The sequence below is a fragment of the Hemiscyllium ocellatum genome, chromosome 9, assembly GCF_020745735.1.
Source record: "Hemiscyllium ocellatum isolate sHemOce1 chromosome 9, sHemOce1.pat.X.cur, whole genome shotgun sequence".
Taxonomy (NCBI): Eukaryota; Metazoa; Chordata; class Chondrichthyes; order Orectolobiformes; family Hemiscylliidae; genus Hemiscyllium; species Hemiscyllium ocellatum.
The window spans coordinates 86,038,810-86,064,014 of record NC_083409.1 but is presented as its reverse complement, the minus strand read 5'-3'; the positions used below and the strand labels follow the sequence as shown (position 1 = coordinate 86,064,014).

Sequence of the window (25,205 nt, the reverse complement as noted above, 5' to 3'; positions counted from 1 at the left end):
CGTGTTCAGGCATCTAGAACTAGGAGTAACGGTTTTTAAAAGTGGAGTCAGATATTTCAGGAGTATATTTGGGAAATGACAGGATGACAAGTTTGGAAATTTCTTCTGCAGACAGCAGTAGATATTTAGTCACTTACTACTCAAATATTTTAAGGGATATAGTACAAAGGCAGTTATGGGGAATCCGATTGAAGATAAGCCATGATCTCATTGAATAGTAGAATGTGATTGAATTACATGCTGACTGTCTGCAGGAGTGAATCAGCCAGTCCTATTCTCCCTTTTTTTTTCCCTTGATCCCGTGAATTTCTTTCTCTTTGGAAAGTTATACTGTTCACTTTAGAAAGCCAGAATGGGTTCTCCCACCATCGCTCATTCTGCATTCCAGATCTGAACCACTCGCTACATAAAATGTTTTATTGTGTCACTTTTTTGCTGCTTTTGCCAATGATCTTAACTTGCTGCCCGCTGATTCTCAATCCCTGTGTCAAAGGAAACAATTATTCCTCTCGCTTCTTCAACCAGACTCTGAAAGAAAATTGGACAAAGATATGCAAAACTTCTTTAAGGAAGAACAATTCCCAGCTTTTCCAGCATAATTGAAGCCTTATTCCAGGAACCATCCTCAAACCTTTTGAGCATCCTGTCCAATGTTTTCACATTCTTCCTAAAATGTTGGTCCAAAATTGGATATTATATAGCAGGTGAGGTTGACTAGTGTTTTTGTAAAGGTGAACTACAACTTCCACAGTAAAACCAACTGCTGTTCATACTCCTAAACCAATGGATGGCACTTTCTGCATATGCAGTTATCCAGGACTCAAGAAACGTCCTGGAATTCCAACATGGAAAAGGATGCACATTCCACAGGATTTTTAAAATTTATTTGCTCAAAGGATATGAGTGTCACTAGGCTGACCTAGCACTCATTGCCCATCCCTATTTGCCCTCAAGATGGCAGTGAGCTGCCAACTTGAACTGCTAGAGTCCATGAGGTGTAAATACACTCGCAATATTGAGAGATAAGGGAGCTTTAGGATTTTGATGCAGTGAGGTTAGAGTTTTAACTGAGATGCCCAGTAAACAATACATTCATTGGACTATTAACAGACTTTGGAAATAAACTTAAGTCTTACACCGATGTCATTATATTTTACAAGGTATTAGCTTAATTGTTTGAATTAAAATCTTAGGTACATGGATAATAAGAGTTAATTTACAGAAAAGTTTAGTGGTCCTATCCATTTCTATTTAATTTTAACTTTATCCCTAAGCTTAATTGAATACTAGGTATATGGATTAGCTTAAGTTTCATGCTTAATACGGTTTTATTTCATAACCACTTTTCTTATAATTTAATTGAATAAATTAAATGTTTAACTGTGCACTTACCCCAGGTGATTTGTTATTCTGTGACCTCGTGACATATTACCATCTTTCACTACTGCTCTTCCCTCCTGTTGTTCTAGCACTGCCCTCAAAAGCCTTCTGTTGTTGTGCTCCTAAAAATAGAAAGGTCAGGAAACCTTTATAGTGTAGCTGTGTAATTCCCTTGTCAGCAAGTGCATACATTTGGAATATTCATTTTGGACTGCATTGGAAACTGCCTTGGTTTTGTTGCTGCAAACATTGTTATCATTGCAGTGATTGGAACAAGCTCAGCCAAATGGATCTCATAGAATGGGTCCCACCCCACCTCCAACCGCAACAAGGACAGAACCTCCCTGGTCCTCACCTTCCACCTCACCAACCTCCGCATAAACCGTATCATCCGCCAACATTTCCGGCACATACTAATGGACCTCACCACCAGGGATATATTTCTCTCCCTACCCCATCTGCTTTCCGCAAAGACAATTTCCTCTGGGACTACCTGGTCAGGTCCACGCCCCACAACAACCCACCCATCCCCTCCTGGCACCTTCCCCTGCCACCGTAGGAATTGCAAAGATCCCAAAGGAGCCTTCTGCATCCATCAAAGTTTCACCTGCACTTCCACCAATGTCATTTATTGCATCCGTTGCTCCTGATGAGGTCTCCTCTACATTGGCGAGACTGGATACCTTCTTCTCGCAGAGTGCTTGAGGCAACATCTCTGGGACATCCGCACCAATCAACCCCACTACTCCATGGCCGAACATTTCAACTCCCCCTCGCATCTGCCGAGGACATGCAGGTCCTGGGCCGCCTCCACCGCCATTTCCTCACCACCTGACACCTGGAGGAGGAACACCTCATCATCTGCCTCGGAATACTTCAACCCCAGGGCATCAACATGAACTTCAACAATTTCCTCATTTCCCCTCACCCCCACCTTACTCCAGTTCCAAACTTGCAGCTCAGCACCGCCCTCATGATTTGTCCCACCTGTCGATCTTCTTCCCCACCTATCCGCTCTACCCTCCTCTCCGACCTGTCACCTTTACCCCTTCCTCCATCCATCTATCGCACTCTCTACTACCTTCTCCTTAGCCTCACCCCCTCCCATTTATCTCTCCGCTCCTGAGGCTTCCAGCCTCATTCCTGATGAAGGACTCCTGCCCGGAATGTTGATTTTCCTGCTCCTCGGATGCTGCCTGAACTGCTGTGCATTTCCAGCACCCCTCTAATTTTGACTCATAGCATAAGAGTTCCCTGATTGGACCAGGTTAACAGCCCCAATCAGGAAGTACTGGGTGACAGACCCACCCCGGTGTTTTCCTATCTTCCTGGTGGTGGAAATTGAATAAAGATTCATGCACTTTGTGTCTCTCACTGTGTCTCACACCTGCACACACACCATGGGTGCTGAGGAAAAAATAAGCACTACCGCAGTTAGGCGGTAGTGCGGGGGTTAAAAAGAGAAAAAGAAAAAAAAACTCAAAAAAAAAACAGGAGTGCAAGCATTGCCCTTTGACGTGAAGGGCACTGCTTTGTCACTGGACCACTCGGGTGTTTTCCCTAAGGAAAAAAAAGAACAGGAACCCTCCAACTCCATTTTGATTTAGTCCCTTCCCTACCCTCCCCTTCACTGTTTAGATCACACAGCAGTGCCCTTTGACGTGAAGGGCACTGTTTGTCACAGGCCACTCGGGTGTTTTTACTATCTTCCTGGTGGTGGAAATTGAATGAAGATTCGTGTACTTTGTGTGTCTCTCACTGTCTCACACCTGCACACACACACACACACACACACACACACACACACACACACACACCATGGGTGCTGGGGAAAATAAACACTACAGCAGTTAGGTGGTAGTGTGGGGGGTTAATAAAAAAAAAGAACAGTAACCCTCCAACTCTATTTTGAAAAAAAAATAAACAGGAGTGTCAGGGGTTCCGTTCACTTTAGGAGCCAGCTCTGAGCAGGATCAGTGTCAAGTGCACATGTAAAGAAAGGCTGTCTTGGTGAAAGGATATAGGCCTTTGTGGAGTTAAAACAGAAATACATGTTAGTCACGAATGTTCCAGTAATTTAAAAAAAAATTAACATCCCTTTGGGAATTTTAATTCAGCCTAATTTTTAAAATGATAAAATACTGAGCTGCCTCGTGGCATCTGTGGAGAGATTGGAATTTTGCTCGTGCCACTTCAATCTTTAAGAAGGGTGACAGAGGGAAATGAGGGAATGACAAACCAGTTAATCTGACTGTGTTGGGGAAATTGTTGGAATCTATAATCAATCTGTATCTTTGTGTCATCTGCAAACTTAGTGACAATGTCCAGTTCACTATTCCAGATCATTACTGTCTAACAAGAATAGTTGTCCCAACATGGACCCCCACAGAACTCCGCCAGTCACCATCTGCCATCCTGGAATGGCCTACTGCTTGTATTTTCTGTGTCTTGAACCTTTGTAGTTTGGAGGGGAGGAGGTAAATTTCTGAAAATTCTAAATCATGGCACTGCTGTTTTTGAAATAAAAAGATTGAGTATCCTTGGCCTACAACATTTGCTCACAAAAATCTACTTATTTTCCAGTACTTGTGGTTTCCACTATGAACATGTGTAAGATCAATTCACTTTGTGGGAAGTGCAGGCACAAACAACTATTTCATACTCTAAACCATTTTTTTTTCTGATGCTCGTATTAGTGCTGCTTATGAAATTCAACAACTTGGCTGCATCTTTTGTTTTACTCTTTGAGGAGTTCCATTCATGTAACTTTTACATTTAAGAAGAAAAGTCTGCTGTGCTTTCTAGGTTCCATCTTGACCCACATCCAGAGAAGAAAGTACTTTAATGAGAGAGAAGCAAGTATTGTTGTGAAAGACATTGCATCTGCTTTGGATTTTCTGCATACCAAAGGTAAGGAGAGTCAGTGTCAAAAGAAAAAACAAATATGTTCTGAGAAGCTGAATTTTGGAGATCTGTGTTTGAGTATCAGTTGAAATTTGTTGTAGCATTGGATCTGTATGAGCCAGTGTAAAAGTTCCCACTAGTAATAGCAGTTATTGATCACAGTGAAATCTGTGGAAAAAAAAGTTAAGCCAGTTGACTAAGGTATTGACAAAATAATTTGGAAATAATGAGTGGATCAAGCAAGTCAGCAAATGTATTTTGTTCAGAGGCCACAAATTATACTAAGTGTATGGGAGAGACAAGAACTGGACTGCCCTACAAAGTTAGAACAACATTTGGAGAGAGAAAACACATCAAACAGTGTGAGCAGCACATGCCTGATAATATTGCAGTATGACTATGCCTCACCTGGTCTAATCTTGGATAAGAGGGCCTTTGAAGGCATTAAAGTAGTTTTTTAAAAAAAATTAGGTGTTCTAACAGCTAAACCATGCAGATTTTCTTTTTTGGAAAGAGATTGAACAAAAAAAACGATAAAGGCTGGGAGGACTGCATTGATTTGTCAAACAGCTCTTTGGTTTAATTGACTTATTCTATTCTCAAGAGCACTTGTGTTTTGATGTTTATAAAATAAGTGCATCTATCGAGAAAGCTTTTTTTGGTTTATTGCAAAACATCTTGTGATTGTAGCCTTGTTTACGTTCTTTGAGACTGTTTGTTTTCTTAAACATACTACCTGTATGTAATACATAAGATTTTGGAGCATCTGTGGAGGAGGAACAGAGTTGACACTTTTTTTGAGTCCAACACGATGATTCTTCATAACTGAAGAGAGAGGTGGAAAAGTCCTGGATTTTTTTTTTACCTGTTGGAAAAGATAAAGGGTTAGAGGCTACATGACACAGGACAAAAAGTAAAGGGAATGGGAATGATTGTAGAGTAGGGTGAGGGGTCCAGAGAGATTATTAATAGCATTATATAGCTTAGCTCTGCTGAAAGTAAAACCAAGAAAACCAGAAATTACATGGTGGACAAAATGTGGACAGATTTTAAGTTGTTGAATTCAATGTTGAGTATAGAAGGCAATAAGGTGTCTAAATGGAAAATGTGGTGTTGTTCCTCCAGCTTGCATTGAATTGTTGTGTCATCCTGACCAGTCCAACAAGTATCACTGTTGACATTTCGATTGCTTGCCATTTTAATGTGCCACCTTGCTCTCATGCTGTCATTTATGTCCTACTTCAGCTAGTGTTCCAGTGAAGCTGGGTATCCCTCACCCTATCCCTGTAACCCTGCACATATTTGCACTGTGGGAGGAAACCAGAGCACCAGCAGAAACTCACGCAGACCTAGGGAGAACTTGAAAACTCAACATAGACAGACAGTCACTCAAGGCTGGAATTGAACTTGGGTCCATGGCACTATGAGGCAATAGTGCTAACCACTGTGCTGCCTGTAAATCCTCCCTCATTACTACAGTGATGGTTTCCTTTATCAATAATGCAATGGTCCCACCTCTCATCACACCCGCAACTTCTATTGAATGATGTACTGCCTGTCCTGCCCTTTTTTCAACCATATAATATATTCTCATGTGCTGATCAATGCTCTTATCTATCTTGTCAGTCAAGCTCCTTGCATTAAAATAGATGCACTTTAGCTTTTGGGATCTCCTGAGTGCCTTATCATGCTCATGTCTTCTCCACCTTTTAGACTGTCCTAGTATTCCTTCTATATCTGGTTGGACCTTGTTCCTGACTTTACATCTACTTTGTGGCTCTGCCCCCTTTCAAAACAGTTTTAAACCTTCCCAACACCTCTTCCTGTTGCCTTTCAAATTAGTTTCTGGCATGTCCACAGGGACTCTTACCAATTTTTATAGATGCATCATAGAAAGCATCCTATCTGGCTGCACCACAGGAATGCAGGTCCTGGGCCACTTCCATCGCCAAACCCTTACCACCCAATGTCTGGAGGAAGAACGCCTCATATTCTGCCTTGGGACTCTGCAACCACATGGAATCAATGTGGATATCAACAGTTTCCTCCACATTATCCCAGTCCCAATCCCTCAACTCTGCACAGCCCTCCTGACCTGTCCATCACCTTTCTCATCCATCCGCTCCGCCCTCCTCTCCTTCTTCACCTTCATTTACTTATCACATTCTCAGCTACCACACCCCCCCTCAACAACCCCACTCCCCTCCCAATTATCTCTCAGCCCTCCAACCCACAAGCCTCATTCCTGGCTTATGCCCAAAACATTGATTCTTCTGCACCTTGGATGCTGCCTGACCAGCTGTGCTTTTCCAGAATCTTACTCTCGATTGGATGCACCACAGCTTGGTATGGCAACAGCTCTTCCCAAGACTGTAAGAAACTACAGAGAGTCATGAACACAGCCCAGTTCATCAGGCAAATCAGTCTTTCATCCATTGACTCCACCTATAATTCCCACTGCCTCAGGAAAGCAATCACCATAATCAAAGAACCCTCCCATTCTGGTTATACTCTGTTCCATGGGGCAGAAGATATATGATATTTAATACATGTATAAATAGATCCAAGGATAATTTCTTCTCTACAGTTATCAGACTTTTGAACCTCTCAAATATTAACTCTGATTTCTCTCTGTGCACCTTCTCTGTGGCTATAATTCTGTAGTCTGCACTCTGTTCTGCTACCCTAATGCAATTTGTTTAGTATGGTCTGCCTACGTGGCACACAAAACAACACTTTTCACTGAATCTCAATACATGTGCCAACAATAAAATCAATGTTTTAAGTACTTTTTAAAATCCTATTTAATATCACTGATGCCTGTTTTGTGGCTGCATTGACCATATCTGGGCACTGACAATATCAGGTGTTTTTTTTTGTATTCAAAATTGTTAAATTAAAGTTTGATTTTATTCAAAATGGAAAACATAAAAGCAATTGTGCAAATGCACAAAATCTGAAATAAAAACAGAATGCTGGAAATATTCAGATCGGACAACAGGAACTGGTTCTGAGGAATAGTTGTTAATCCTGAAACATTATTTTTTATCTCTGTCTCTTCACAGATCCTCCGTGCCCTGCTGAGTGCTTCCAGGGTTCACTGGTTGAAATATTTATTTTTTCTTGGAGGATGTTATAATTGGTAGATGGCACAAGTTAGTTATCGACTAGTATAGCAGCAACAATGCAGATTTGGGTGTGTCAGACTTTCACTGCAAACAGCTTAGGGAAATGTATTCCTTACTATGCAATATTTAAGGTGTTTGATAGAATTCTTGTGTCTCTGATTTATGTAATTAACTTCTTGTTCTCCCTGTGAAGGTATAGCGCATAGAGATCTGAAGCCAGAGAACATCCTTTGTGAATTTGCAGAACAGGTAAAATGTCTGTTGTACCAGTTTACTTGTACAACTTGATATCATATTGAGGACGTTTGTTAAAGGTATGCTGATTACTTGTGTCACTGAGATATTTTTCCAAACTGAGCTTGATGCTTCCCTTCTGTAAGGGAATGCTGCTCACTTTGCATTTCAATAACTGAAGTTAGCTGCTGAGATAGTTAGCTCCTTTGGTTAATAAAATATGACTATTCATGTAGGTTTTTATGCCCTTTTTCAAAATTCCAAACTACTTTTCTTTAGAAACTGTACAGTTAGTATGCATGAGAATAGACAGCAAAAAGCTGAGAAAAGCATCAGTGAGGTAGGAAATATGGAGTGATGGAGATAGATTCAAAGAAAAGGAATGCAGATTGATTCTGAACCATGAGTGCCTGAGTCACATGGATGCCAGTTTGCTAATTCAATTTTAGATTTAGTTAACATTCAATGTCTTATAATTTCAAAATATGTACAAACTGCTCCAGGGACATTAGATTAAACAAAATGCCAGCATGTTGCTGATGTTTCTTGCCAGGTTTTCCTTGTTCTTTAAATAGATGTTGGATGCAGCCAGCGTGGATGCCTGTATAATACCTGTGGAACCTGTAAATCATGTTATGATTTTAAGCTATCTTGTGTGTAGTCCAGCACACTTATACACATTATCATTTGACCAAAATTCTAACGTTACAGTTTGGAGCGATGTACACTGAATAATCCCTAATTCCATTTTTTCTTCATTTATGAATGAAACTACATCTGATGTAGAACTCAGATGTCTGCTGGATAAGCCCAGTGAATTGCCAGTTATTATGAATTGCAGCATTTCAAAGCCGGATTTGATTGCGGTTTGGGTAGGAACTTGCAGGTACATATTCCTGCTCAGTCATTTGATTTGTACATTGTGGCTGTGATATTTTATGTATATATCAAGTCAGCCTTTAGTGGTTTTTAAGTACAATGTTAGATTACAACTTTGCTAGTTTTAGAGAGTGACTATTGGTGCATGAATAGATTTAACTTTCTCTGAAACATTGCTCCACTTCCCTGGTCTCAAAGGGCCAGTCCTTTTGTAAAATTTCAATTAGGTCCTATACCAGGCTACCAAATGTTTAATTATTTTGGAAGAGTGAATTAATCACTGGAGGTTTATTACCTTGACCATAGTTATTTTGCCTACTATGCAGAAGAAAGTTTTTTAATCCTTATCTTTTTGCCTTAACACAATGAACTGTAATAACATCTTGGAGACTGGAGCTTGCACTTAGCTAAAAATGCGAGCAAATTAAATAGTAACTAAACAGTTACTGAAATAAGTCTATTATTCTGGTGAATTAAGCATATGATTAATCTTTAAAATAGTGCTGCTGCATTTCAGTTAAACATGCAGTTAGTATTTTTAGTAGCAATGTATTTATAAGTGGATGAATGCACTTCCTTGCGCAGTTTTTGTCAGTCATTTGCCAGTGTTGGCAAGACTCCGTTGGCAAAATTGGAGAGCAAAGAAGGTTACCTCACATTACAACAGGATCTTGATCAGATGGGCCAATGGGCTGAGAAGTGGCAGATGAAGTATAATTCAGATAAATGTGAGGTGCTACATTTTGGGAAAGCAAATCTTAGCAGGGCTTATACACTTAATGGTAAGGTTCTAGGGAGTGTTGCTGAACAAAGAGAGCTTGCAGTGCAGGTTCATAGCTCCTTGAAAGTAGAGTCACAGGTAGATAGGATAGTGAAGAAGGCATTTTCGTATATCAGTCAGGGTATTGAGTACAGGAGGTGGGAGGTCATGTTGCGGCAGTACAGGACATTGGTTAGGCCACTATTGGAATATTGTGTGCAATTCTGGTCTCCTTCTTATCAGAAAGATGTTGTGAAACTTGAAAGGGTTCAGAAAAGATTGACAAGGATGTTGCCAGGGTTGGAGGATTTGAACAATGAGGAGAGGTTGAATAGGCTAGGGCTGTTTTCCCTAGAGCGTTGGAGGCTGAGGGATGATCATCATCTAGAGGTTTATAAAATCATGAAGGGCATGGATAGGATAAATAGACAGTCTTTTCCCTGGGGTGGGGGAGTCCAGAACTAGAGGTTTAGGGTCAGTGGGGAAAGATATAAAGGAGATCTAAGTGGCAACTTTTTCACACATAGGATGGCACGTATATGGAATGAGCTGCCAAATGAAGTGGTGGAGGCTAGTACAATTGCAACAGTAAAAAGGCATCTGGATGGGTATATGAATAGGAAGGGTTTGGAGGGATATGAGCCGGGTGCTGGCAGGTGGGACTAGATTGGGTTGGGATATCTGATCAGTATGGGTGAGTTGGACCGAAGGGTCTGTTTCTGTGCTGTACGTCTGACTGTACAAGATTTGTACTTTTGTTTCACAAAGCATGGGGATTTGTTACAAAAACAGAGATTGCTGGAAAAGCTCAGCAGGTCTGGCAGCATCTGTCGAGAGAAATCAGAGTTAACATTTTGGATTGAGTGACCGTCCAGAACAGCATCTGCAGTTCATTTGGTTTTTATGGGGATTTGTTAGTTCAGTTGGCGGATTACTAGAGTGTGGTGCAGAATGATGTGATTGGTGCAGGTTCAATCCCTGTAACAGCTGTAGCCCAGAGAGGCCTGACTCATTGCCTTGCTCCGTTGCATGATGTGGAGTGGTGCACTTCAAGGCATATATGTCTGGTTTCTTGTGGACTATGAATAATTATGTTAACTACATAAAATGAGAGGATAGCCATTAAGTGCAGGAGCACGTCAACAGATAGTCACGGTGGCAGAGCAGTGGCCATTGGAATGCCACCTGGGAATATATGCAGTAATGCACTTGGGAAGGGCTAACAAGCAAGAGGTTGCATTACAAATGGTAGGATCATGGAAAGAACTGCAGATCAGAGGAACCTTGGTGTGCGTATCCACAGATCATTGAAGGTTGCAGGACTGGTAGAAATAGTAGTTAAAGCATAATAGACACTTGCCTTTATTAAACAAGGCATTGAATACAATAGCAGAATGCTATCTGGACTGGATGATCTGAGCTAAGAGGCAAGACTGGGTAGGTGAAGTTATTTCCTTTGGTGATGTGAAGGTTAAGAGAGATCCTGATTATGAGGAACACAGATTGGGTGGATAGGAAGGCATCTATTCCATTAGTACAGCATCAGTAAGCAGAGGGCATACCATCAAAAGTAAGAGGTAGAAGAATTGAGAATTCTTTTCACCCAGACGGTGTGGGGAGTCCTGAACTTACTGCCTGAAAGACTGATTGAGTCAAAGTCTCGTTTTAGATGTTCACCCGCATTGCTATAGCCTTCAGGACTATGAGCCACGAGGTGAGAATGGGATTAGTGTAGTCATATATTTGTTGACCAGCTCAGACAGGATGGTCTGCATGTTCTCCTCCTGTGCTATAAATGTTTGCATTTATAAAATTGAAGTCACGTTCTGTTTTGAGACATTTTTGAAACTATGCAAGTTGGCAGCAGTTTCTTTGAGACATAAGCTGTAGAAGAACAATTTGAAGTATTTGGGATACCAATCTAACAGACTGCCTTTCTGTTAGCAGAAATCTACATCCTTTTGCACATTGCTTCTTGATTTGAAAATGAAATTCTCCATGCTTGCTGGAAACTGACAATTTAATCATAAATTCATGTCTATCTTTCTGTCTGCTCCTCCCTTCCCCCTTTCTCTACCTGCATCTTTCTTTCTGCCTGTCTCTCCCTCCACCTGCCCCTCTCACTTTCTTCTGCTTGCTCCTCCCTCCCTCTTTCTCTCTCCTCCCTTTCCCTTCTGTCATTCCTTTCCCTAGATATCCCCAGTGAAGATTTGCGACTTTGACCTTGGCAGTGGGGTAAAGTTGAGCAGTGCATGTACTCCCATTTCAACGCCTGAGCTGATGACACCGGTATGTAAATATCATTATGGCTTCTTTTTAAACTATAGTGCATTTCCTAAACTGGTGTTTTTGTTTACATTCAAACCAGGCAAGTTGATTCTGTCTGGGGCATTGAAATGGGATATGCCTCAGGGAAAGGCTACTCCCCCTGATTTGTGTGCAGTTAAAGCAGATACAATATGTTCCTTCTATTTACAAAGCATAGGGCCCTGCTGATAAATATCGGTGGCTTCTAGTATGTGTGAGTGAGCCACACTGCAAGTCCACTTGCCAATCAGTATGTTCACTTTTCTCATGCAGTACAACTTGTTCTTGGAATCTGCCACAGTGTGGAAATAGGCCATTCGGCCCAATATGTCCATACCGACCAACTGATGAGCATCCCAACTAGATTCATCCCCCTACCCTATCCCTGCATGTCTGTTGGTTAATGTACCTAATGTACACATGGGTAATTTAGCATGACAAATCCACCTAGCTTGCACATCTTTAGACTGTGGGAGGAAACCGGAGCACCTGGTAGAAGCCCTGGCAGACACGGGGAGAATGTGCAAATGCCAATGCCACACACACAGTTACCAGAGGGGGTGATCGAACCCAAGACCCTGGTGATGTAAGGCAGTAGTGCTAACCACTGTGCCACCTCAAAATGATCCTTTTGAAGTTTAGTTTGTTTGTGATTGTATTCTGATGGGTGCAAGATGAAAAGATTTGACAGCATGTCTTTTCAGCATTACTGATGTTCTGCACTAGTATTTGGTATTGAAGAATAAACCAGGCATGAACTTTTGGCAAGCAACTGTCAAATGCAGAAATCAGGGAGCTGTTAACTTCTGGAGCAACAGGAATTATTTATAATGGTGAGACTCCGAGAGACTTAAGACTGTTCCATTTGTTAATGTTAAGCTAGGTAATTTCCTATCATACACACCAGAAAAAGTTAATACTTGTCCATTCAAGTGTTGATGATGTGTGGAGTCTCAATTATTGCCAAGCAACCTCTCTATTAAAAACTAATCTTTACAGTGAAGTCTCTCATTCCTTTAGATCTTAATTGTTGTTGGAGAATTAAAAACAAACTTTCCTTTCTGGCTGTTATCTCTCTTAATCCCTTCGTTCTTCTTATTTTACCTTCTATGCATGATTGACATTGAATTAACTAATTCAAACTTCTCCTTCCTGATTTTCAGACTCCTGTCACAGTAAAGGTTCCTGTGGTTAAGGAGTCATGTTTTTCCATGGTTTTTGCCTCTGACCTAAGAATTTGGGGCATTATCTTTACTTAGCTGGTTTACTGTTAAAGGTTTTCAGTGGAAGAACCTGCTACTACAGTGCAACAATCAAAATTGCTTGTAAAATTCATGCTGGCAGGTCTGCCTTTATGCAGTCCAACTTTAGGTGAGATGCTAAACATAGAATGGTGTCAGAGAGTAAAAACTATCAGAATGGCCTGTGGCGATCATTCTTGCATGATTATCCATGTCCAAAATATAACTCAGCCTAGATTAATGTGATGCTCGAACTTAGTCTTATTTTGAGAGCTGGTTGAGAAATTAATGCTCAACTGTCTCAGGTTTTAATTTCTAATAACTGCATTAATGTTCTCAGTGTGGTTCTGTGGAATACATGGCTCCTGAAGTCGTAGAGACGTTCACAGAGGACGCATCATTTTATGATAAGCGTTGTGACTTATGGAGCCTTGGAGTAATACTGTACATCATGCTGAGTGGCAACCCACCCTTCGTGGGGAACTGTGGAACAGACTGCGGCTGGGACAGAGGAGAGGCCTGCATGGCTTGTCGGGTAAGACTGTATAACATATCTGCAAATAACTTATTAAAGAATGAGAAATTATGCTTTATTTATGGGGGATGAAAAGTGTTAAAGGCGATGTGATAACTACAGAAATATGTTACTATATTAGGTATGATGTTTTATGTTTTATGTTACAGATGTCACCATATCTGGTAAATAGCTTCTCAAGCATCCTAATCAGATTAATACAACACATTGTTGCAGTTCTTTGTTTACCTGGAAATGGGCATTACTGCCAATGTCCAAAGCTGTTCTGCTTTGTTACTGTGGTAAATTATCACTTCAGACTCCTCTTTAGCTCCTTGTGCTTCAATTCTGTGTACTCTTGGGGCTTATTGCCTGTTGTACAACTTTCAGTGCTTCTGTTCTCTCTCAATTCTTCTTTTTGTGGGAGGGGGCTGTAGTGTCTCTTTTTTGACTAATACCTTTGCTGGAAAGTTCGCAGTAATCTCCTTGACATTCCATAATTTCTCATTATTTTCTTCAGTAGTTTTGGTCCAATTATTTTTCCACAGAATTCAAGTATAATTGCAACATATTTTTTACTGAGAGTTCATGAGATTGTCTTTTCTGTTTTCACTGACTTGATCACCTCGTTTTATTATTACTATACTTCAATTTGTTCATATTTTCTGCCGTTACTGAAGTATTCTTTCCTGTATTTCCTAGGTGATTTGTTTTTTAAAAGAATACTTTTATTCAAACGAAGAAACAAAACAATTCTAATACAAGAATTAGAAAATAAATTAAACAATTCTTGTTGAGAAAAACATTCTAACAATAAAAGTAAAAATTTGAAAACAAACTGAGATGAACACCCGTGGGGGACAGATGGTTCTGTTGGATGTGAAGTATTTTACTGAAGTAAAGTGACTGAGTTAATTTGTAAAGCGTTTATTTAGATTTAATTAGGATGTTAGAACTAGATAAACAGATTTTCTGTTTGTCATGAGGTTGAGAAATGTTTTTTAAATTCAAAATGGGTCTTTATAACAAAGTATCAAATTTATCATATTTATGAAATTTTAAAAGTTCTGACAATGATACTATTTCTTGAATGACGTTTTACTCATTATTCAACTGACAAATGTTTTTTCATATTAAGATTTGGAGTTGGCATAAAGTAGGATAAATCAATACAGAAATAGTGGTAATCATAATAGAATAGTAAGTAAAATTTATTGTGCAGTAAGGTTTAAACTTACTTTAAAACTTTAATGGTAACTTTTGATAAGAGGGATCCATTCCACAGTAAAGCTTACCACAGGTTAAAACATTGATAAAGTGGTTTTGCAAACCAGAACTAAAAGTTACCATTGTACAACATTTTATGAAAAAGGTTTAAAATAGCCCGAAGTTGCAGTCAACTGAATTTTTGACAAATGTAATGTTAAACTGAATTATTGTTAATACCCCAGTCTTGAAATATAGTTAGATGAATCATGAAAACTGATCATCATGAGCACTTTCCACTTGAATCAACATTGCCTTTCTTCAAAAAGGAAGGGGGATTGAACTGGCCTGGAAATGAGAAATTATGCAACTTTAATGGGAAACTAAATGTGAATGGATGTACTTGGAATTGGGGTATATCTGCTGTATGTAAGAAATTCAGTTCTGCAACTTGAAAAGCAGAAGTAAACAGTTCTTCAGCATCTTTCAAAGTAAAAGTTATGGCTGTTCGAGCGAGGTAATGATTTTCCTCCCCCTAACTTGCGTCAGAGGTATCTTGCTAACTCACCAGGCTTCTGCTAACTCTGGGTTTTGAGGTAAATGTTCCTTTAAGTTATGGATGTCCTACTTAAATATTGAACTGCAACAATTTTTGAATTTAAGTATTGGATTTAATTATAAATTTTAAAAAGTTTTCTATTTTTCCCAATGTTGTTACACTTTATGCAGAGAGTAGTGGGTACTGGAATGCACTGCCAGCAGCAGTGGTAGAGTCAGAGACATTAGGGACATTTAAGCAACTGCTGGACAAACACGTGGACGGCAGTGAATTGAGGGGTGTGTAGGCTAGATTGATCTTAGATTGAGATAAATGCTTGCCACAATATCGTGGGCCGAAGGGCCTGTACTGTGCTGCACTGTTCTATTAATGTTGTGTTTGACTGCTTCACCAGCTGTGAATTCCATGCTTGCTTCTTTATCATTTAGATTTTATATTGTCTTACATAGACAATACATTCTGTTCCACTCTGTACTGCTAACTCATGAACCCCATCTTAATACTCTCTTTATTGGAGAAATCATTTAAAAATTATTGACAATATTTTAATCTGGCTGAAATGTATTAAATGTATTGAAAGAAAAGCTTTCTAGAGGAGGATGGTGATATTCTCAGCTTGTTCCTTTCCTTTGAGAGTTAGACAAAGCCTTCAAACATTTTCAGTGCCTTTAGGATTTGACTTCCTTCACCTTAACATCAGAAAAAGTCACCTGGTTTGAAATGGTGCCACAAAGTGGCAAGGATTATAATGCACCTCCAAAAGCATTGTTAAATTGAGCCATTCTTTTGGCTAAACAGTTTTCATTAATGTACCATTGTGACTTGTAACCTTTCTCGAACATTCATATTGATTGGTAGTTGCTTTGTAACGTTTAATCTAAAAAGCAAATACTTATTATATCAATGTTCTAACCTTTTTAAAAATATTTTTATTCTATTCAGTCACAAGGTGTAAATGTCACTGACCAGGCCAGCATTTCTTACCCATCCCTAATTGCCCTTGAAGAAGGTGCTGAGCCATCTTATTGAACTGCTAGAGTTCATCACAAGTTTTTGATGCAAGTGACTGGCTTACTAGATCACTTTAGAGGAGAGTTAAGAGTCAACCACGTTGCAATGGGTCTGGACTTAGCTAACCAAGTACGAACAGCAGATTTCCTTCCCTCAAATGGTATTAGTGAACCAGTTGAGTTTTAATGACAACTTGGTAGTTCCATGGTCGTCATCACTGATGTTAGCTGCTAATTCCAGGTTGTTTCCCAACTGGCTAGATTGGGATTTGAACTCTAGTCTCCAGAAAATTTTCTAGTCCACTAACATAACCACCAAACTACTATACCTGGAGTAGGATTATGGTTTCCATCAGAACTCTTTTTGCTTGTGCCTAAATTGTGAGGGTTGACATCCTAGTTTCAGTGCAGTCTATTGAAACTAAACTATATCATCTGGTTGAACAAGGGGCTGATAGTTCCCCTTACTACCTGGAGTTCTTGGTACACCAGCTCAGATCAGGGAATAACAGAAACTGGATTCAATCTCAGTGGCTGAGCTATTCATTCAGTGTCTTTACAGGTTAAACCACTGGAAGAGTTTTGGTATTACTGATAGTATATTCTGTTAAAGACACAACAATCGATTAGAATATGATGTTCTTTGGCCTACAGAACATACTATTTGAGAGCATACAGGAAGGTAAATATGAGTTCCCTGAGAAGGATTGGGCTAATATCTCTGATGGGGCCAAGGATTTGATTCGTAAGTTGTTGATGCGTGATGCAAAGGATAGGCTCAGTGCTGGACAAGTTCTTCAACATCCCTGGGTGCAAGGGGTAAGTACACATGTCAAAAATTGAATTAGAATGGGATTATTTGGCCAAATTGGTTAATGCACTGCTGTATCACTTCTGGACGGAAGTCATGCCACAAAAGACGCTTCAATTAGTTTATTGGTGATATTTGGTACCGTGAAGCTGAGAAACTATTTAAAGAGTAATAAATAGCCAAGACCAAGCTCAACATTTTCTACTTTCTCCATATGTGAGTGATGTGTGCTACAGCCGTAAACCCAATCCAACCGTCATTGTTATTCAGTAACTGGTAAAAAAAAATCAATTCACTTGAGAAATCCCATACTTTGAATCTTCATGAGTTCATGTTTGTTGAAAGGATTGAAATTAGCTATCAAAAATGATACAGAGCAAGATATGCTCACTACTTTTATTGTTAAACATCTTGTTTTGGTATGGATTATTACTAGAGGTCACAAATAAACCATCTAACTATTTAATAACAAAAACGTTTGTTAGTTTCTGGAAACATTAATCTATTTACTGCAGAACACCAATTGAGTAATCCTGACGACTGATCAGTTGGTTAATGCCCTCTGAAGTGTGGTCAGATTGATTCAGCAATTAGAATTCAATGCTCTTATAATTTAGTTTCTAACATATTTTGAGAAGACCATCTTATAAGAAGACACATTAAGCGTGTCTACTTTATTAGTCAGTATTAAAGTACACTGCAAACAATACTAGGTACTGTAGTGTAAAAATTGCCCCAGTGAATTAATCCTGTGGTTTTGCATTCATTCACAAGTGCTACTTTATCTGTGCAGTAATTTGATATCATGTTCCCTTTTATAAAGTAACCTTCATTGACTTTAACAAAAGAACAGTCTCGGAAAATGCTTTTGCAATGAAAATAGTAATAATTCTCTTCTTCTTTGTAGAATGCGCCAGAAAAACGTCTGCCTACACCACAACTACTACAAAGGCAAGGAGCTTTCTAACCTTTCCTATTAAGTGCGATACTCTGATCAACTTCATGAATCTTTGTACTCCCTCCACTTCTTGATTGTATTCTGGAAATTAGAACAAGTTATGATACCAGACGCAGTTTTGTTGTGGCATTCTCTGACTTCTACCGTGTGGTTATATAGTTGCATGTTCTTTTGGCTTTTTTGACTTTCAATATAATCTTGATCAATTTTGTTATCATTTATAAGAGTGACATATGTTGCTGCTTAATATGTATTTTGAGATATTATGCAGCCAATTACCAATGTTCTTATCCAGCTTATAGAGACAATAGTCATATTTGTTCTTTTGCAATTTTTGCACTTACATATTTTGTCCATTGATTTTGCAATTTTAACCACCTCATCGAATTTTACTGCTCCTCCTGCTTTGACATAACCTGCAAATATGGCCAGTTTGTAGTCTATTTCTGAATGCCAGGTCACTTCCTTAGAATTACTGATGTTGCTCATACCTGGCTGTCAGCCTATCAGTGTGGGCATCATGCTTGCCTGTTTCCAGTTGCTGTGTCGTGTTCAGTGATTCTCTTTACTGTGATCATCAGTGCCGAAAAAACTCCTTCCAAGCCCCCCTCAGTCTCTTGGGAAAGTAACCATGTGTTATTGGGGATCTCTCTGTTCAAAACTTCAAATCTATCTCATTTATATCAATCTAATTAATTCTGCTTGGTTTATCTCTGCTTAGAGAAAGCATATTCTTCATTACTTCCTCCAAGTATTGACAAGGGAAGACAGCATTCAGATTTGGAATGATTTTATGCATGTTCTGATTCAAGCCTGTTCGTATCTTTTATAATTCTGTAAAAGGCTGCCCTTTAACAGTTGAATCTGAACAAAGAGATTTCTTTGTGCCTTCTGGTTGACCTAGTTAGTTTGTAATGGTCGACATCAAATTGCATGATTAAGTTAATATTGGGATTTAATAATTGCAGGATAATGTCTTAGCTTGTTACATTACACTGTAATATCCTTAATGATTATGCTGCTTCGTGTGTAGTTTAAGATATTATGCAGTGAATTATCAATATTATTTCCCAGCTTATAGATACAATTGTCATATTTGTTCTCCAGAAACAGTAGCACAAAGGACCTGACTGATTTTGCTGCAGAAGCCATTGCCTTCAACAGGCAGCTTTCACAGCAAGATGAGGAGATGCAAGGGGAACAGGAAGCGATCATCAAGGCTGTTTGTTCTATGCGACTTTCCCCTCCTTCCAATTCCAAACTTGCCAAACGCAGGGCCAAGACACAGGCTGAGAAAACCTCACAATGGCAGTTACTCACCTCAACAATGAGTGTCTGTGATGGGACTTCTTGATATATATCGAATAGATTTTATCCAATGCAGATCTGCACTGACGTAATGGTCTAGTTTAATAGTTAGTACCGGACTGCTCATGTTTCTGTGGTTTTGGACATGAGTTGTGTAGTTCTTCAGTCTATGAAGTTCTAATTTAAAGGAAGCATGATTTACCTGCTCAACCAAGCAGCCAACTTTAATATTTTTGTACAATGAGAGGTTATAGGATAATATTTTTAAACATTGTACATTGTTATAAACATATTTATTTTTTATTTTAACATCTGGCCATTATTTTAAATACTTTTAAGTTGAACTTTCTGAAAGATAAAAATAAACAAAAGTTGATTCAGGGATTCATCAAAAGAAAGGAGATTACTCTTCAGGTCAATGCAAAGCATTTACTTAGTCAGTCACTTTATATCTCAGATTTCAGTGTTCACATCTCCTGTATGTGTACCACTATACTTACCAAGTTGCACATCATTTTGCCAATCATGACCCTGATCGCCCAACACATCATGGTCTGTCTGACTTAAACAGCCTCTGAGCATCCACCATCCCACTGCTGACATGATGGCATATTTTTCAAATTTTCACATTGTGACCCCAACAACTACATCAAGATCTTTTCAATTGATTTATTGTCATGAATATTTATAACAAATACAGTAAAAAGTGTTGTTTCACATCACTACTCTCCAGTGCCATCTTAAAACACAGAAAATAAACCAAAACATGGAATATAAAGCCAGAAGAATAAAACAATAATGTCACCTTCTCGTCTTATCTCAATAAAATTTGGAACAGTTCCTGCTTCAAGTTCGGCCATGGGCCTGGATCTGGGATTCGATCATTAGTTACTGCACCAATATCTACCTTGAGAGGTTTAGCAGTACTATATGTTAATTTCAGCTCAAGGAATCCATATTGGAGATAATATTTACATGGTATGTGTGTGTTTGGCCTACTGGGAATGAAAGTTTTATTCATCTTTGAAGAAAGCTGACTTTTTATTTAGGTCGAAAGTAAAATAAAGAATGCATCTGACAGTTGCAGGTGAAGAGTTCCACTTGTCTGTAGAGTTATTGCCTTCTTTAAATAGTAATGGATGTGTAGTAAGTGTGCTCTTGTCAACTGGGAAAATATGAAGGATGGCAAACCTTATGTTTTGTATGAATGCAATAGATATTCTTGACGTGAATTTCAATGCTGCTCTTTGGGTAACTTTTTTTTGTATTCTGAAAGGATGTGAATTTTTTTTCAAATGATACTTAAAATGATACTTAAAACATTGAACAATTTTTTTGTTTTAATAATATATAGCATTGAATATTATTGTGCATATCATAAGAAGTGTATACAGTGTAATTGTTATGTCCTTGCCCTTCTCCAGGAATAGGCTGGAATGTGGAGTAATCAAAACAGCTTTCATCTTTCAGCAGAACAGATTCAAGGCTCCTCGTTTGTATGTTTGTATGAATTTCTTCCACTATAAGCTGCTCTATAGTTTGTGCTATTTCCCCAAATGTATCAAATTGTATCACTTGTAACGTTTGCAAAAACAGCTATTAACATCAAGTGCTCCCATGTGGAGTTGTTAGTATTTGCTGACACTGGACATGGTGACAAAAGGATTGGATTGCTGAAAGCACTCCCCCATCCTCCCTCAGCACTAATGGATAAATGCATGTTTAGGTTTCACTCATCAGTGGCATTCATATAGCAGAATACTGAAATTCTCTTGTATTTTTTCCCTCTGACTCATTTAACAAAACATTAATTTTGTTTATTTAAAAACAAGAAAAAAAGGAAAAATTAGCATCAGGAATCATGGAGGAAGGATTCAGTTTGGTAACTGTGAGCAGGGAATGTCGGTCTGTTCATGCACTCATTAAAATATTTACATGAAAAATGTTTCAACAATGAGAAAAGACAAATCAAAACAGTATAGTCTTTACATTCTTTTTTTTTACTCATTCACGGGTTGAGGGTATCTCTGGCATTATGCCTATGCCTAATATGCCCAGAGAGCAGTTTGGAGTCGACCACATTGCTCTGGGTTAGGACTCACATATAGGCCAGTCCAGATAAGGATGGCGTTCTCCTTCCCTGCTCCAGATGGATTTTTTTCTGACAATTGACAATGGTCATTAATCTCTTAATTCCAGATTTTTAAAATTGAATTCAAATTCCACCTTCTGCTGTGCCATGGCAGGATTTAAGCTCAGGTCTCCAGAATATTACCTGGATCTCTGGGCTAGTATGATGCCATTAGGTCATCGCTTCCCTTTGAAATAGGGAGCTTGTTCATATAAAGTATAAATACTTTTGTTTTATAATACAAAACACCCATATTTACCTAGGTTTACATTCAGGTGTTGCACAGCATGTTGCACAACTTTTCATTGACAACCGTTCAAGAGTTTAAAGAGAAGTTGATTTCTGTGCCTCCTTTGATTGAGTACAATAATGAGATTTGTTTTCTGCATCTAGTGCCTTCAATCTATTGCCATAGCTTTGTTAAAAAAAGTAGTTTTAAGTATGGATAGTCATGCTTGCAGCAACACGATGAAGGGAAGCAACCATATTTGTGCAATCTTGACAATGCTCTGATTGTGAGTTCCCTGTCAAAATAATGGGTGGAATATTCCCCACCCCGAGCAATGTGGGCAATGGTAAGTCAGTGTGGAAGATATGATGAGATTGGAAAAATGAGCATGATGCGACTATTGCTAGTGAGCAGCAAGAGATTCATTTGTGTGCATTAGAACATTTCTTCATCTCATTGATTTGCAGTTTCCCATGCACTTAGATGCTGACAATTCCTGACAAGAATGTGAAAAGATAGTACCTGACAGCTCTAATTTGTTGCTTGCTTCTCTGACACACCAACTTGAACAGCAGCCCCAACATCGCTGATTAAACACCGTGGGCAACAAGCATCTGCAAACATCCCTCCTCTCTAACCCTCTTGTGGATGGTGGCATCAGACATGGACCAACTTCCCCATGTGATTGTTGAACATCTCTCCACTTCAGTGCTGCAATCTAGAATGCACTGACACCTTTCATATAATGCTGCTAAGACACCATGCAGGGACAGGCACCCATTTTGTGTTTTGGACCAGGGTGTATTTCAGGTTCTTCACTTGTTTTCTTAGCGCCCAGACACTTTGCACTTGGATCATCATAGCCTTGCCATGCTATCTCATTCAAAAGTTAAAGGTTAAGAGTATTTTTTGTCTTATTGTGTATTTGGTGCAAATGCAAAGCTAGGCAGCTTGATATGGTTGGCAGAGTGACCATTCGAGAGTGGACATGTTCTGGATTTGTAGTGCTGGAAAAACACAGCAGTTCAGGCAGCATCCGAGGAGCAGTAAAATCGACGTTTTCTGGCAAAAGCCCTTTATCAGGAATGGCATGTTGCTGTACAGCACCATGCTATGTTAATGTTACTCTTGCACCATATGCCAATAGCTTGTACAGCAAATGTTATGCATGTGTTTTAATCAAATGGTCATTTCTCAAAGTCTGAGGGGAGTGAGTAGTGCTTAGTCAGGTCAAGGAAGATGGTCTTCAGTCAGTGGTAGTGGCATAGTAAGTCAAGGACATTGAACATCATCAGACCAGATGTTTGGTCAGTCAGCCACTTGGGACATCTAAGGTCAGGGATTCTGTACCTCAGCACTTCAAGGAGTTGGCCACGGTCAATCCTTCAGGTTCAGTTCAACCAGGTGGGAATTTGCAGTAAGTTTGGTTCATTCGTCAGCGTTGGTCAAGAGAGTTCTGAGGGTCTGTTCACTAAATTATTCAGAGTAAGAGGTGAAGTGGAGGTTGGATAATACTTGTGAAGTGTGTGTGTGTGTGTGTGTGTGTGTGGGGGGGGGGGGAGGGGGGGGGGGGGGGAGGGGGAGGGGGGATGGGGGTGAGCTCACCATATAAGAGTGGAAGTGGTAGAGCATAGGAGAGCAAGGGGTTCTACAGGCAGGGGGTGGGAGGGGCATTAAATATCAGCACTACTGAGGATCTAGTGGAAAGACAGTGTGAGACTGCTTGGACTGGGTATGATGTATCTCTGAGGCTCAAATATAAAGTGGGTGGATGACCAGTTAAGTAAGTGGATTGGAATATAGATAAAAATTAAAACTGATGTGGTTGGGAGGAGAAGGAATATGAAAGTTTGTGGTGGTGGAGAGGGGCTGGGGGTTAGCATTTAAACTCAGGGACTTGATCCTGTGATTCACTTTGAGCAAAAGCACTTCGTCAGGAATGCTGAAGCCCTTCATTCTGGCTTTTTCCTGAAATGTTGATTTTCCTGTTCCTCGTGCTGCCTGACCTACTGTGCTTTTCCAGCACCACTCTAATCTTGAGTCTAATCTCTAGCATCTGCAGTGCCCACTTCTACTCTGTCATGATGTGGCAAAGATACAAGGAGCCACAGTTCCTTGTCTTCAACAGAATGCTGCGAAAATGAGAGAGGGGCAGTGTTGCTATGCTCTTCCCAGGAGTGGAGGTCAGGATGCTGTGTTATGTTGTCCAGTGCAACATCACCTACCACAGGCCAGCCCCTTCACATCAGATCATGTCTGCTTTGTAAGCTTTTATCCAGGAGAACACTACTTGATCTTCTGCTTGAAACAACTGGAGTATATGGCATAGATAGCAGGGATTTGTAAGAGCTATAGCATTGTGCCAAGTAAGACTGTATGGATGTTCTTCAGTTGGAATAACAATGTCAGCCACAGCAATGCAGAAAGAACTTCCTTGTGAACATCAATGAAAGAACGTTTCACGAAGTTATCTTTTGCAGACTGCAAATGTTTTGATACTGCTGAGGTCAGCGTCCCCTGTGTAATTCCATCTGCAAGTACAACTTAAAGCTTGGAGCTTTATTTCAAGATGTTTAATAGAAGTTAAGGATACAAATGGATATAAATTTTCACAAGATCCAAATGTTCCCTCATTCATTCCAGACAAAGGAACAGGCCATTCAGCCCTTTTGAGCCTCCCGATGTAGTCTCCTCTATTTTGGAGAGACGAAACATAGACTGGGGAACCAGTCTGCGTAACATCTGTGCTCTGCATGCATGAACCAATCTGACCTTCCAGTTGCCATCCACTTAATTCCCTCTTCCACTCCCCTGACAACATGTCCATCCATGGCCTCCTCCACTATCAGAGTGAGACAAATGGAAACTGGAGGGTAGTTGTCATGGGGGACTTCAACTTTCCAAATATTGACTGGGAACACAATAGTACGAGTACTATAGATGGGTCAGTTTTTGTCCAGTGTGTGCAGGAGGGCTTCCTGATACAGTATGTAAACAGGCCAATCAGGGGCGAAGCCACATTAGATTTGGTACTGCGTAATGAGCCTGAGCAGGTGTTAGTCTTGGAAGTAGGTGAGCACTTTGGTGATAGCGATCACAATTCTGTTATGTTTACTTTAATGATAGAAAGGGATAGGTGTGTACCACTGGGCAAGAGTTACAGCTGGTGAAAGGCAATTATGATGCAATTAGGCAAGATTTAGGAAGCATAGGATGGGGAAGGAAACTGCGGAGGATGGGCATTTTAGAAATGTGGAGCTTATTCAAGGAAAAGCTCCTGTGTGTCCTAGATAAGTATGTACCTGTCAGGCAGGGAGGAAGTTGTAGAGCGCGGGAGCAGTGGTTTATGAAGGAAGTGGAATCTCTAGTCAAGAGCAAGAAGAAGGCTGATGTTAGGATGAGATATGAAGGCTTAGTTAGGGCACTTGAGGGTTACAAGGTAGCCAGGAAAAACCAAAAGAGAGCTCAGAAGAGCCAGGAGGAGACATGAGAAGTTGTTGGTGGATAGGATCTGGGTAAACCCTAAGGCTTTCTATAGGTATTTAAGGAATAAAAGAATGACGGGAGTAAGATTAGGACCAATCAAGGACAGTAGTGGGAAGTTGTGTGTGGAGTCAGAGGGGATAGGGGAAGCACGAAACAAATA

At 39.8% G+C, this 25,205-nt stretch overlaps 1 protein-coding gene across 2 annotated transcripts in view; it reads left to right on the top strand.

Annotated features, from left to right (window-relative positions):
- Positions 1–20,469, top strand: part of LOC132819140 (MAP kinase-interacting serine/threonine-protein kinase 1-like) — a 59,410-nt gene extending 38,941 nt beyond the window's left edge. For both annotated transcript variants that reach the window (XM_060830538.1, XM_060830537.1), the window contains 7 exons: positions 4,186–4,290; positions 7,606–7,661; positions 11,479–11,574; positions 13,174–13,368; positions 16,777–16,941; positions 17,841–17,884; positions 18,999–20,469. In XM_060830538.1, coding sequence (XP_060686521.1) covers positions 4,186–4,290; positions 7,606–7,661; positions 11,479–11,574; positions 13,174–13,368; positions 16,777–16,941; positions 17,841–17,884; positions 18,999–19,245 — 908 coding nt within the window. In that variant the 3' untranslated portion in view covers positions 19,246–20,469. The remainder of the gene's footprint in view (positions 1–4,185; positions 4,291–7,605; positions 7,662–11,478; positions 11,575–13,173; positions 13,369–16,776; positions 16,942–17,840; positions 17,885–18,998) is intronic.
- Positions 20,470–25,205: the final 4,736 nt, after the last annotated feature.